This window comes from Panulirus ornatus, chromosome 4 (assembly GCF_036320965.1).
Source record: "Panulirus ornatus isolate Po-2019 chromosome 4, ASM3632096v1, whole genome shotgun sequence".
Lineage (NCBI taxonomy): Eukaryota > Metazoa > Arthropoda > Malacostraca > Decapoda > Palinuridae > Panulirus > Panulirus ornatus.
The window spans coordinates 38,829,440-38,843,300 of NC_092227.1; the positions used below are offsets into that span (position 1 = coordinate 38,829,440).

The 13,861-nt window shown below is 40.8% G+C and overlaps 2 protein-coding genes across 2 annotated transcripts in view; one reads left to right on the forward strand and one right to left on the reverse strand.

Moving 5' to 3' along the window:
- Positions 1–13,861, forward strand: part of LOC139764778 (protein arginine N-methyltransferase 9-like) — a 354,991-nt gene that overhangs the window by 221,686 nt on the left and 119,444 nt on the right. The window lies entirely within an intron of this gene.
- Rcd5 (microspherule protein Rcd5) overlaps positions 4,299–13,861 on the reverse strand; it is a 97,690-nt gene continuing 88,127 nt past the window's right edge. Inside the window, exon 6 of the mRNA XM_071693994.1 lies at positions 4,299–4,827. Coding sequence (XP_071550095.1) covers positions 4,612–4,827 — 216 coding nt within the window. The 3' untranslated portion in view covers positions 4,299–4,611. The remainder of the gene's footprint in view (positions 4,828–13,861) is intronic.

The following is a 13,861-nucleotide window of genomic DNA, read 5'->3' on the forward strand; positions in this document are numbered from 1 at the left end:
ATATATATATGCAAGGCAGCATATAGGTCAGGAAACACACATTATTAACAAAAAAGACTCACATAGGAGGAAAAAGTGATTACATTTAGAAGTATACATGGAGGCATATTGATAGAATAGAAGGGTCTACTTATGCTTTTTACCCAGTGAAATAGGAAACTTTTCCTTTTTTTTTTCTTTTTTTGCTCCAGTCATGGACAAAAGTTCACATCAAGGCTTGGCCCTAATTGATAATATTTATATTGGGAGAGTTTTCAAATGGAAAAAAAGACAAGATAAAGTATTTACAAATTTTTGAGGATGTGAAAAACCTGTCTTTTGAAATGTGCCAAGTCATAATTTTTGGGAAAAACATGAAAAGGTAGAGAGTTCCAAAGCTTTGATTTGTAGGGAAAGAAGCAGGTATCAAAATGGCCCACCCTTGAGTTGCTGATGGCCACACAATAATCACATGATGCAGCAGCTTGCTGAGTATTGTGTGGTTTAGCTAGTGGAGTAGGCACACAAGCAGCCAGCTCTCAGGAGCAAAAACCAAAGTAATACCTGGAGAAGAGGGAAAGTGAATCAACATTGACACAGGGCAATGGGGTTCAGTTTGGAAGTTAGCTTGGGACAGTTTATAAGTTGGACTGCTTTCAACACAACTCTGTCAAGTAAGGATGAAGAGCTAAAACCACCCAAAATGTGACAGCAGTACTCCACACAAGGATGAATCAATCCTTTGTATAAATCGAGCAACTGTTCAGAAGAGAAGTAGTTTCGACATCTAAACAGGACACCCAGTTTCTCAGAGGCAGACTTACCTATTCCTTTAATGTGGGGTTTCCAAAAAAGAGTGGATGTTACAGCAATACAAAGTATGTTCATTGAGTCAAGAGGTGGAATTCCAGAACCATCATAGGAGAAACAAGAGTTGTTTGGAGTTTTCGATAGAGATGGATAGAAATTAGATCTTGGAGACATTAAACTTAACAAGATTTTGTCTACCCCACTGAGATATCCTGTCCAAGTCTGAGTTTATTGGGAAAGCTGTGTCTAGACGAGATGCAGATCGAAAAAGAGGGGAAGGAGCAGAATTGAAGGATGTGGGTGAATGCAGTGTTGAATTGACAGCATATGAGTACATTGGATTATTTGTGGAAAGGAAATCATAAAAAGGAGAAAAAGTGTTGGGGATAGGACAGAACCTTGATGGACACTGCTGTTGATGGAGAAAAGGGGGTAGGCTGATCCATTAACAACCACAGAGATAGATCGGCCAGAGAAGAAGCTAGACATGAAGGAACTAAGTGATGGAGGGGAAGCCACTGGAGGGGAGCTTAGAAAAGAGACCCCAATGCCACACCCGATCAAAAGCCTTAGATATGTCAAGGGCAACTACACATGACTCCCCAAAATCTTTCAGGGATGATGACCAGGGTTTAGTAAGACAGGAAATAATATCACCAGTGGATATCACCTAGTGGAAGAAATACTGGTGATCAGAGGGAAGGCTGTGATTTGCAAGGTGTTTAAGGATACTGGGCTTGAGGAGGGATTCACAGACTTTGGAAATGCTGGATGTCAAAGCAATAGGACAATACTTAGATGGGCCAGAATGGTCACCCTTCTTAAGGGTGGGATGTATCAATGCTTGCTTCTGAAGAAGGAAAACTTTTGTTTTTTAAACAAATAGAACAGACAAGCAAGCACATTTGCAAGTTCAGAGGCACACTCTTTGAGTACACAGGAATGGATGCCAACAGGACCATAAGCCTTGCTTGTGTCCAGAGAAAAAAGTGCTTTTCAGAAAGTCTGAAAAGATATTATGGGAAGGGGCATAGGATTAGTAAGAGGCACATCAGGAGGTGAAGGAATGTTAGTCATTCAAGGTGGAGTTCGTGGAGAAACAAGAACCAAAGAGTTGCTTTGTCTACTGGAGAGACAGTTATAGCACCATCAGAACGGAAAAGTGACAGAAGTTGTTAGAGATCTCCATAACTAAAGACCAGAAAGACCTCTCAGTGAAGGAAGAGGTGAGCTTATCGCACTTCCTTTGAATAAAGGAATGTTTTGCCTCAAAGATAACATGCTTGCAGCAGTTATTGGCAGTGATAAAAACTGAATGGAAGCCATTGGAAGGAGAGTTTTTCCTAACTTGATATGCCGGATCCCTTGCCTGAATGGCCTCAGAACAGGTACAGTTGAACCATGGATTGGATGAAGAGGTCATGTTGGAGGAAGAGGGGATAAATGCTTCCATTCCAGCAAGATCAACCTCTGTTATGCATTTGGGGGAGACAGAAGTATTACCACAGTAATTTACCCAAGGAAAGTCAGAAAAAAAGTGACATAAGTTATTCCAGTTAGCTTTGTTGAGTTACCAGTACTTACGCTTAGAGTGGAATGCTGGAAGGGGAGGTGCCGATAGAATAGATACATTTATGAGGGTGATAAGATGAACCAATTGGGGTTGAGATTATGTATTTACAGCAAGATGAATTAGAATTGAAAAACAAATCCAGAACATTATGAGAGTGGTCACAACAGTCAGGAATATAGGTATGGTTGGAGATAATTTGCCCTAAATCATTGAGAATGATGAACATGAGGGCTTCAATCCTTCCACCATCCATATGGGAGGAATTCAGCCATTCCCTATAGTGAATGTTGAAATCCCTTTACGGATCTCGGCTTGTGAGCGAGAGGGTGTTGTAGTCTCGTGGCAGGAGTTTAGATAGTCGAAGAATATAAAATTTGTAGAATTAGAAGAGCAATAGGAGTAACGGAGGGAAAGTGTAGTAGTAGGGAGAAAGACCTTGAGCTGCTTAACATCAAAGTTTAGAGATGCAATGAGCAACAAAACATTCAAAATGAAATGATGGCTGGCTTCCAAAAGTAACAAATCAACCAAAGACTGACATTTATACAATGTTGCAGTGAAAGACAACAGCATTGTCAACTAAACATGTTGTACAGTAAGTGCTACACACGCGCTGCACTTAGCTAGCTGTCTCCCTCCCCATACATTTGTGTTAAGTACAGCACAGTTTACTGAACTGAACTATAATTCACATTTTGTGTATTCTCAAAGCTATATGAGCTTGAAAATGTGCTTAATGATTTGTGCAGATACATTATTTTGCGCCATGTTTCTAAAAAATTGGTGATTACACTTTTATCATAGGCAGAAGCGAAAATAAGGAGGGAACTGTAAACCATATATGTTAAGTCTGCTTTGTACCGATTCATTGGATGTGCATTTTTCCAGAAACACATCCACTGTGCATAGTGTGGGAAAGGTGTATATACTGGGTTAATATTTGATTGTGGGTTTAATACTTGATTGCTAGATGACTAAGCTAAAGACTCATCATTTAGAATGAGTCTATTTATTGATGTGTAGGTGCTAGTCAAATTTTCAAGAGTAATAATTGTGAAAATATGTGAAAGTGTAGATGAATTAACATGATGCCTGTATATAGCATGAAACTTCATTACTATCATTTAACTAAGGTAAAAATTTAAATTAAGACAGTATGTGTTACCCTTGTGCCTTCAATTTAGTATTTCCTATCATTTAATGAGTATTTTGTCTTGTGTTAACTCAATACACATAACTGCTTTTCTATATTTCAAGGTTTCTCTAAAAGAGAGTTGAAAAGTAATAATTACTCTTCATGAGAGTAGTACAGATTTAATTGACATCCTTAATGCTCATTTTTCTTTCATATTTGCTTACAATTTCCTGCATTAACGATGTAGTCCCAGAAAAATTCAAAGAAAAGACATCATTTGCTCAGGTCCATTTTCTGTCATGTAATGCACCAAAACCACAGCCCCCATCCACATCATACAGACCTCACAGGCATTTTTGTGGTTTCCCCAGCTGCTTCATATGCCCTGGTTCAGTTCATCAACCCCCTGTATACCACATTGCTCCAGTAAACTCTATCCCATGCACACCTTTCACCCTCATACATGATCAGGCCTCGAACACAAAATCTTATTCAATCCATTCTTATATCACCAATTCACTCTTTTCCTTCTCCTCCTCTCCTATTCTGACACATATATCCTCCTTGTCATTTCCCTTCATGTCCCCTCCACTTCAGACACATGTATCCTCTCTGTCAACCTCTCCTCGCTCATTCTTTTCAAATGTCTCAACCATACTCGTCTTATATTCTCATATATCTCTTACCTTACCTCTACTAATCTGATAACCCTTCCTATACCATATGTTGTCCTCAAATATTTTGTCTTTAATGCTATTACATATTAATTGTTTCACTTTTAAGGTAAATAAAACCATAATGTGGAAATACAGATTAATTTAATTGTTGCAGGTACACAAGTAATTCAATACTTTTGTTGAGTTACAATCAAAGGAATGATTTGCACAAAAAATGCAAATTATTCCTATCAATGAATAAGTAACTGTTATTTCCATACTGTGAGTTTTAATCTTTGGTTTATTGTGTTCCATAGCCAGTTAAAAAATATTGCTTTTTTGTACAATGAGTAATAAATAATGATGGATAGATCATAATGCATCATGACAAAATCAGGAAAGTCTCCAAATTTTTTTTGCAAAATATGTAAATATATTTTATTTACATTTTATTTACGTTAATGACCACTATGCTTGGCAGTTTCTTGACGGATGACATTGATGAGATCTAAATTAATGAGAAATATGAACCTGAGTGATGCTATCTCTACCACAGAATTGTTGTTGAGCTTGGTCTTGTTGCCAGCTAACACAGGTTTTCCATCAACGTATATTGGTCTCTTCCCTTCATTTGCTACAAGAAAGTCACCAGTGTTGCGAAGCTTGATGATTCCCTGTAAGTTTGTGAGAAAAAGTCATTTAATATGAAAATTATCTCATATATAAATGGGCATGAGAAGAAAGATCATGAGAGGCAATTGTTCTGGGAGCAGCTGAGTGAGTGTGTTAGTAATTTTAATGCACGAGACTGGGTTATAGTGATGGGTGATTTGAATGCAAAGGTGAGTAATGTGGCAGTTGAGGGAATAATTAGTGTACATGGGGTGTTCAGTGTTGTAAATGGAAATGGTAGATTTATGGAAATGGAAATTGTAGATTTATGTGCTGAAAAAGGACTGGTGCAAAAGAGAGATATACATAAGTATACATATGTAAGTAGGAGAGATGGCCAGAGAGCATTATTGGATTATATGTTAATTGATAGGCACGCAAAAGAGAGACTTTTGGATGTTAATGTGCTGAGAGGTGCAACTGGAGGGATGTCTGATCATTATCTTGTGGAGGCGAAGGTGAAGATTTGTAGAGGTTTTCAGAAAAGAAGAGAGAATGTTGGGGTGAAAAGAGTGGTGAGAGTAAGTGAGCTTGGGAAGGAGACTTGTGTGAGGAAGTACCAGGAGAGGCTGAGTACAGAATGGAAAAAGGTGAGAACAAAGGACATAAGGGGAGTGGGGGAGGAATGGGATGTATTTAGGGAAGCAGTGATGGCTTGCGCAAAAGATGCTTGTGGCATGAGAAGCGTGGGAGGTGGACAGATTAGAAAGGGTAGTAAGTGGTGGGATGAAGAGGTAAGATTATTAGTGAAAGAGAAGAGAGAGGCATTTGGACGATTTTTGCAGGGAAATAATGCAGACTGGGAGATGTATAAAAGAAAGAGGCGGGAGGTCAAGAGAAAGGTGCAAGAGGTGAAAAAGAGGGCAAATGAGAGTTGCGGTGAGAAAGTATCATTAAATTTTAGGGAGAATAAAAAGATGTTTTGGAAGGAGGTAAATAAAGTGCGTAAGACAAGGGAGCAAATGGGAACTTCAGTGAAGGGGGCTAATGGGGAGGTGATAATAAGTAGTGGTGATGTGAGAAGGAGATGGAGTGAGTATTTTGAAGGTTTGTTGAAGGTGTTTGATGATAGAGTGGCAGATATAGGGTGTTTTGGTCGAGGTGGTGTGCAAAGTGAGAGGGTTAGGGAGAATGATTTGGTAAACAGAGAAGAGGTAGTAAAAGCTTTGCGGATGATGAAAGCTGGCAAGGCAGCGGGTTTGGATGGTATTGCGGGGGAATTTATTAAAAAAGGGGGTGACTGTATTGTTGACTGGTTGGTAAGGTTATTTAATGTATGTATGACTCATGGTGAGGTGCCTGAGGATTGGTGGAATGCTTGCATAGTGCCATTGTACAAAGGCAAAGGGGATAAGAGTGAGTGCTCAAATTACAGAGGTATAAGTTTGTTGAGTATTCCTTAGAAATTATATGGGAGGGTATTGATTGAGAGGGTGAAGGCATGTACAGAACATCAGATTGGGGAAGAGCAGTGTGGTTTCAGAAGTGGTAGAGGATGTGTGGATCAGGTGTTTGCTTTGAAGAATTTTTATTTTTTTTTATTATACTTTGTTGCTGTCTCTCGCATTTGCGAGGTAGCGCAAGGAAACAGACGAAAGAAATGGCCCAACCCCCCCCCATACACATGTATATACATACGTCCACACACGCAAATATACATACCTACACAGCTTTCCATGGTTTACCCCAGACGCTTCACATGCCTTGATTCAATCCACTGACAGCACGTCAACCCCGGTACACCACATCGCTCCAATTCACTCTATTCCCCGCCCTACCCCCCACCCTCCTGCATGTTCAGGCCCCGATCACACAAAATCCCCTTCACTCCATCCTTCCACCTCCAATTTGGTCTCCCTCTTCTCCTCGTTCCCTCCACCTCCGACACACATATCCTCTCGGTCAATCTTTCCTCACTCATTCTCTCCATGTGCCCAAACCACCCCAAAACACCCTCCTCCACTCTCTCAACCACGCTCTTTTTACTTCCACACATCCCTCTCACCCTCACGTTACTCACTCGATCAAACCACCCCACACCACACATTGTCCTCAAACATCTCATTTCCAGCACATCCATCCTCCCGCGCACAACCCTATCCACAGCCCACGCCTCGCAACCATACAACATTGTTGGAACCACTATTCCTTCAAACATACCCACTCCTGCCCTCCGAGATAATGTTCTCGACTTCCACACATTCTTCAAGGCCCCCAGAATTTTCGCCCCCTCCCCCACCCTATGATCCACCTTCGCTTCCATGGTTCCATCCGCTGCCAGATCCACTCCCAGACATCCAAAACACTCCACTTCCTCCAGTTTTTCTCCATTCAAACTCACCTCCCAATTGACTTGACCCTCAACCCCACTGTACCCAACAACCTTGCTCCTATTCACATTTACTCCCAACTTTCCTCTTCTACACACTTTACCAAACCCAGTCACCAGCTTCTGCAGTTTCTCACATGAATCAGCCACCAGCGCTGTATCATCAGCGAACAACAACTGACTCACTTCCCAAGCTCTCTCATCCCCAACAGACTTCATACTTGCCCCTCTTTCCAAAACTCTTGCATTCACCTCCCCAACAACCCCATCCATAAACAAACTAAACAACCATGGAGACATCACACACCCCCGCCGCAAACCTACATTCACTGAGAACCAATCACTTTCCTCTCTTCCTACACGTACATATGCCTTACATCCTCAATAAAAACTTTTCACTGCTTCTAACAACTTTCCTCCCACACCATATATTCTTAATACCTTCCACAGAGCACCTCCATCAACTCCATCACACGCCTCCTCCAGATCCACAAATGCTACACACAAATCCACTTGCTTTTCCAAGTACTTCTCACATACATTCTTCAAAGCAAACACCTGATCCACACATCCTCTACCACTTCTGAAACCACACTGCTCTTCCCCAATCTGACGCTCTGTACATGTGAGAAATACTTAGAAAAGCAAATGGATTTGTATGTAGCATTTATGGATCTGGAGAAGGCATATGATAGAGTTGACAGAGATGCTCTATGGAAGGTATTAAGAATACATGGTGTGGGAGGCAAGTTGTTAGAAGCAGTGAAAAGTTTTTATCGAGGATGTAAGGCATGTGCACGTGTAGGAAGAGAGGAAAGTGATTGGTTCTCAGTGAATGTAGGTTTGCGGCAGGGGTGTGTGATGTCTCCGTGGTTGTTTATTTTGTTTATGGATGGGGTTGTTAGGGAGGTGAATGCTAGAATTTTGGAAAGAGGGGCAAGTATGCTGCAGTCTGTTGTGGATGAGAGAGCTTGGGAAGTGAGTCAGTTGTTGTTTGCTGATGATACAGCGCTGGTGGCTGATTCAGGTGAGAAACTGCAGAAGCTGGTGACTGAGTTTGGTAAAGTGTGTGAAAGAAGAAAGCTGAGAGTAGATGTGAATAAGAGCAAGGTTATTAGGTACAGTAGGGTTGAGGGTCAAGTCAATTGGGAGGTAAGTTTGAATGGAGAAAAACTGGAGGAAGTGAAGTGTTTTAGATATCTGGGAGTGGATTTGGCAGCGGATGGAACCATGGAAGCGGAAGTGAATCATAGGGTGGGGGAGGGGGCAAAAGTTCTGGGAGCTTTGATGAATGTGTGGAAGTCAAGAACATTATCTTGGAAAGCAAAAATGGGTATGTTTGACGAAATAGTGGTTCTAACAATGTTATATGGTTGCGAGGCGTAGGCTATAGATAGAGTTGTGTGGAGGAGGGTGGATGCACTGGAAATGAGATGTTTGAGGACAATATGTGGTGTGAGGTGGTTTGATTGAGTAAGTAATGAAAGGGTAAGAGAGATGTGTGGTAATAAAAAGAGTGTGGTTGAGAGAGCAGAAGAGGGTGTTTTGAAATGGTTTGGTCACATGGAGAGAATGAGTGAGGAAAGATTGACCAAGAGGATATATGTGTCAGAGGTGGAGGGAACGAGGAGAAGTGGGAGACCAAATTGGAGGTGGAAAGATGGATCGAAATAGATTTTGAGTGATCAGGGCCTGAACATGCAGGAGGGTGAGAGGCATGCAAGGAATAGAGTGAATTGGAACGATGTGGTATACTGGGGTCGACGTGCTGTCAATGGATTGAACCAGGGCATGTGAAGCGTCTGGGGTAAACCATGGAAAGTTCTGTGGGGCCTAGATGTGGAAAGGGAGCTGTGGTTTCGGTGCATTATTACATGACAGCTAGAGACTGAGTGTGAACGAATGTGGCCTTTGTTGTCTTTTCCTAGTGCTACCTCGCACACATGACGGGGGAGGGGGTTGTTATTTCATGTGTGGCAGGGTGGCGATGGGAATGAATAAAGGCAGACAGTATGAATTATGTACATGTGTATATATGTATATGTTTGTGTGTGCATATATATGTATACGTTGAGATGTATAGATATGTATATTTGCGTGTATGGACCTGTATGTATATACGTGTGTATGTGGGTGGGTTTGGCCATTCTTTCGTCTGTTTCCTTGCGCTACCTCGCTAACGTGCGAGACTGCGACAAAGCAAAATATATAATATAATATAAATCTAACTTCTTTAATGAAAAGTAAGTTAACCTGCAAAAAATTCCCTAAGCATACTACTTCCTCACTTTGTATTAATAGTTTTCTATTGTGTTTCATCTACAAATGCTTTTCATCTCACTCAAAATTCATTAATATTCATATTTCTTTCCTCTACATTTGCTTTTACCACATCAGCACTTTTCTTTTCACTCTCTGAACCATCCCTTTCCCAAATATCCTCTCAATTTCTCAAGCATCAGACATACCTTATGCCACATTACATTTAAAAACATAATAAAATTAGTACTATTAACAATAACAATATCTTGTACATTAACTCCATTCACACTTGCAAGGAATGGATGAAGTACAAACCGACATCCACCTTATGAGGAAATTAATTTTTGGTGAATCTGAGTCTTAACCCCTTCCCTTAAGGGGTTATGAATGGCAGGGACATCCAGTTTTCTGAAGCAGACTAATGATGATAATAATAATAATACACCCATCCTTCATTTTATGTGGGTTCACTATATACCTAATCACCATTATGTGAGGAACATACTTCTACTACTCCTTTTTATACATTAAAGATTCTCTACTATGTGGGTGCATGCAGCAAAGAGCGCACCAAAACTTTATTGAGGGTTAGTGAACAGAGTAAGCATAGAACCTAGTTGAAGCATGCCTTGTTTCTGCCAGCAGTGTACAGATCTGTGCTACTTGTGTAATTTGGATATAACTGCTGCAGATGTGTTACTCGTGCGATGTGGATATCCTGTAACGACTATTGTGATCTTCCTACAACCTGCAGTCTTTGTGTTTATTTATATGGATGGCATCCAATCATCCAACAACACTTGCTCATACCTGAGAACCAGCATTAAATGGAAGGGAATCTCTTTGACCTTGTTCACTTTTAACAGGAAATATACTTCAGATTTATGAAATGACATATCCGGTAATCTTTGCATTAATTCCTAGAGCATTACTAAGATGAAAATCTGGTTAAAATACATTTAGGGGCCTGGGTATGGATAGGGAGTTGTGGTTTTGGACCACTGCACATGACAGCTAGAGACAGAGTGAATGAGTGTGGCCTATTTTTGTCTATTTTCCTGGCACTACCTCATTGAAGCAGGGGGTAGCGATGCTGTTTCCTGTGGGGTGAAGTATTGCCAGGAATGGATGAGAGCAAGCAAGTATGAATATGAACAAGTATATATTCATGTATATGTCTGTGTATGTATATGTATGTATATGTACATGTGTATGGGTGTTTATGTATATACAGATGTGTATATGAGTGGATAGGTTGTTTTTTGTCTGTTTTCCGGTGCTACCTTGCTGATGTGGCAAACGGCGAACAAGTATTATTATAATAATGATAAAAACTGTTGCACATTTCTCATTTTCCTCTTTATAATTATTGGTTCATTTTATGCAATTTCACTTTGCAAGAGGTTGTCACACAAGATAAGCCCCATATAAAGTAAGGGAGGGGGTAATCAAGGTATTATTTTTTCAAATATGCAAACCAATGCCCATGTGGGCGAGGGAGCAACAAGGACAGATGACTGAGCCTTAGAGGGAAAATTTGTCACTTGGCTCATTGCTCTGTTCCTTCTTCTGGAAAGAAATACAGGAAGGGGAGATTTCCAGCCACACACTCCCACCACTCTTAATTGCCTTCTATTATATACAGGGAATAAATAAGCAGAATTCCCTGCATGTCATAAAAGGCAACTAGAATGGGCAGAAATGGGTGGCTGGAAAACCTCCCTTCCTGTAATACTTTCCCACGAAAAAAGGAACAAAGTAAGGAGCTAAGTGAGGAATTTTCACTCTAAGGCTCAGTCATCTCTTCTTGTCGCTACCTCACTCACACAGGAAATGTTGAGCATGTATGAAGAGAGAAAAATAATATATATATATATATAGTGAAATTAGAGAAAAATGTAGCTTAGACATTGAAGCTTATTGATACAGTGGTTAAATTGATGAGAACTGCTATTGACGTTTGTGTAAATAAATTATACATTTCCTTTTTCCATAGCCAGAGGTTGAACCATTATGTGACATTCATTTCTTCATTCATTTCAAGCTAGAAGTTTCAGTTTTCTAAATTGTTTCTTACATTTTTCATATGTATATATATGTATGTGTGTGTGTGTGTGTATATGTGCGTATGTATGTGTATGTGTGTGTATGTGTATATGTATATATATATATGTATATTATCCCTGGAGATAGGGGTGAAAGAATACTTCCCACGTATTCCTCGTGTGTCGTAGAAAGCGACTAGAGGGGACGGGAACGGGGGGCCAGAAATCCTCCCCTCCTTGTATTAACTTTCTAAAATGGGAAACAGAAGAAGGAGTCACGCGGGGAGTGCTCATCCTCCTCGAAGGCTCAGAGTGGGGTGCCTAAATGTGTGTGGATGTAACCAAGATGTGAAAAAAGGAGAGATAGGTAGTATGTTTGAGGAAAGGAACCTGGATGTTTTGGCTCTGAGTGAAACGAAGCTCAAGGGTAAAGGGGAAGAGTGGTTTGGGAATGTCTGGGGAGTAAAGTCAGGGGTTAGTGAGAAGACAAGAGCAAGGGAAGGAGTAGCAATACTCCTGAAACAGGAGTTGTGGGAGTATGTGATAGAATGTAAGAAAGTAAATTCTCGATTAATATGGGTAAAACTGAAAGTTGATGGAGAGAGGTGGGTGATTATTGGTGCATATGCACCTGGGCATGAGAAGAAAGATCATGAGAGGCAAGTGTTTTGGGAGCAGCTGAATGAGTGTGTTAGTGGTTTTGATGCACGAGACCGGGTTATAGTGATGGGTGATTTGAATACAAAGGTGAGTAATGTGGCAGTTGAGGGAATAATTGGTATACATGGGGTGTTCAGTGTTGTAAATGGAAATGGTGAAGAGCTTGTAGATTTATGTGCTGAAAAAGGACTGATGATTGGGAATACCTGGTTTAAAAAGCGAGATATACATAAGTATACTTATGTAAGTAGGAGGGATGGCCAGAGAGCGTTATTGGATTACGTGTTAATTGACAGGCGTGCGAAAGAGAGACTTTTGGATGTTAATGTGCTGAGAGGTGCAACTGGAGGGATGTCTGATCATTATCTTGTGGAGGCTAAGGTGAAGATTTGTATGGGTTTTCAGAAAAGAAGAGAGAATGTTGGGGTGAAGAGGGTGGTGAGAGTAAGTGAGCTTGGGAAGGAGACCTGTGTGAGGAAGTACCAGGAGAGACTGAGTACAGAATGGAAAAAGGTGAGAACAATGGAAGTAAGGGGAGTGGGGGAGGAATGGGATGTATTTAGGGAATCAGTGATGGATTGCGCAAAAGATGCTTGTGGCATGAGAAGAGTGGGAGGTGGGTTGATTAGAAAGGGTAGTGAGTGGTGGGATGAAGAAGTAAGAGTATTAGTGAAAGAGAAGAGAGAGGCATTTGGACGATTTTTGCAGGGAAAAAATGAAATTGAGTGGGAGATGTATAAAAGAAGAGACAGGAGGTCAAGAGAAAGGTGCAAGAGGTGAAAAAAAGGGCAAATGAGAGTTGGGGTGAGAGGGTATCATTAAATTTTAGGGAGAATAAAAAGATGTTCTGGAAGGAGGTAAATAAAGTGCGTGAGACAAGGGAGCAAATGGGAACTTCAGTGAAGGGCGCAAATGAGGAGGTGATAACAAGTAGTGGTGATGTGAGAAGGAGATGGAGTGAGTATTTTGAAGGTTTGTTGAATGTGTTTGATGATAGAGTGGCAGATATAGGGTGTTTTGGTCGAGGTGGTGTGCAAAGTGAGAGGGTTAGGGAAAATGATTTGGTAAACAGAGAAGAGGTAGTGAAAGCTTTGCGGAAGATGAAAGCCGGCAAGGCAGCAGGTTTGGATGGTATTGCAGTGGAATTTATTAAGAAAGGGGGTGACTGTATCACTTCCTCCAGTTTTTCTCCATTCAAACTCATCTCCCAATTGACTTGACCCTCAACCCTACTGTACCTAATAACCTTGCTCTTATTCACATTTACTCTTAACTTTCTTCTTCCACACACTTTACCAAACTCAGTCACCAGCTTCTGCAGTTTCTCACATGAATCAGCCACCAGCGCTGTATCATCAGCGAACAACAACTGACTCACTTCCCAAGCTCTCTCATCCCCAACAGACTACATACTTGCCCCTCTTTCCAAAACTCTTGCATTTACCTCCCTAACAACCCCATCCATAAACAAATTAAACAACCATAGAGACATCACACACCCCTGCCGCAAACCTACATTCACTGAGAACCAATCACTTTCCCCTCTTCCTACACGTACACATGCCTTACATCCTCGATAAAAACTTTTCACTGCTTCTAACAACTTTCCTTCTACACCATATATTCTTAATACCTTCCACAGAGCATCTCTATCAACTCTATCATATGCCTTCTCCAGATCCATAAATGCTACATACAAATCCATTTGCTTTTCTAAGTATTTCTCACATACATTCTTCA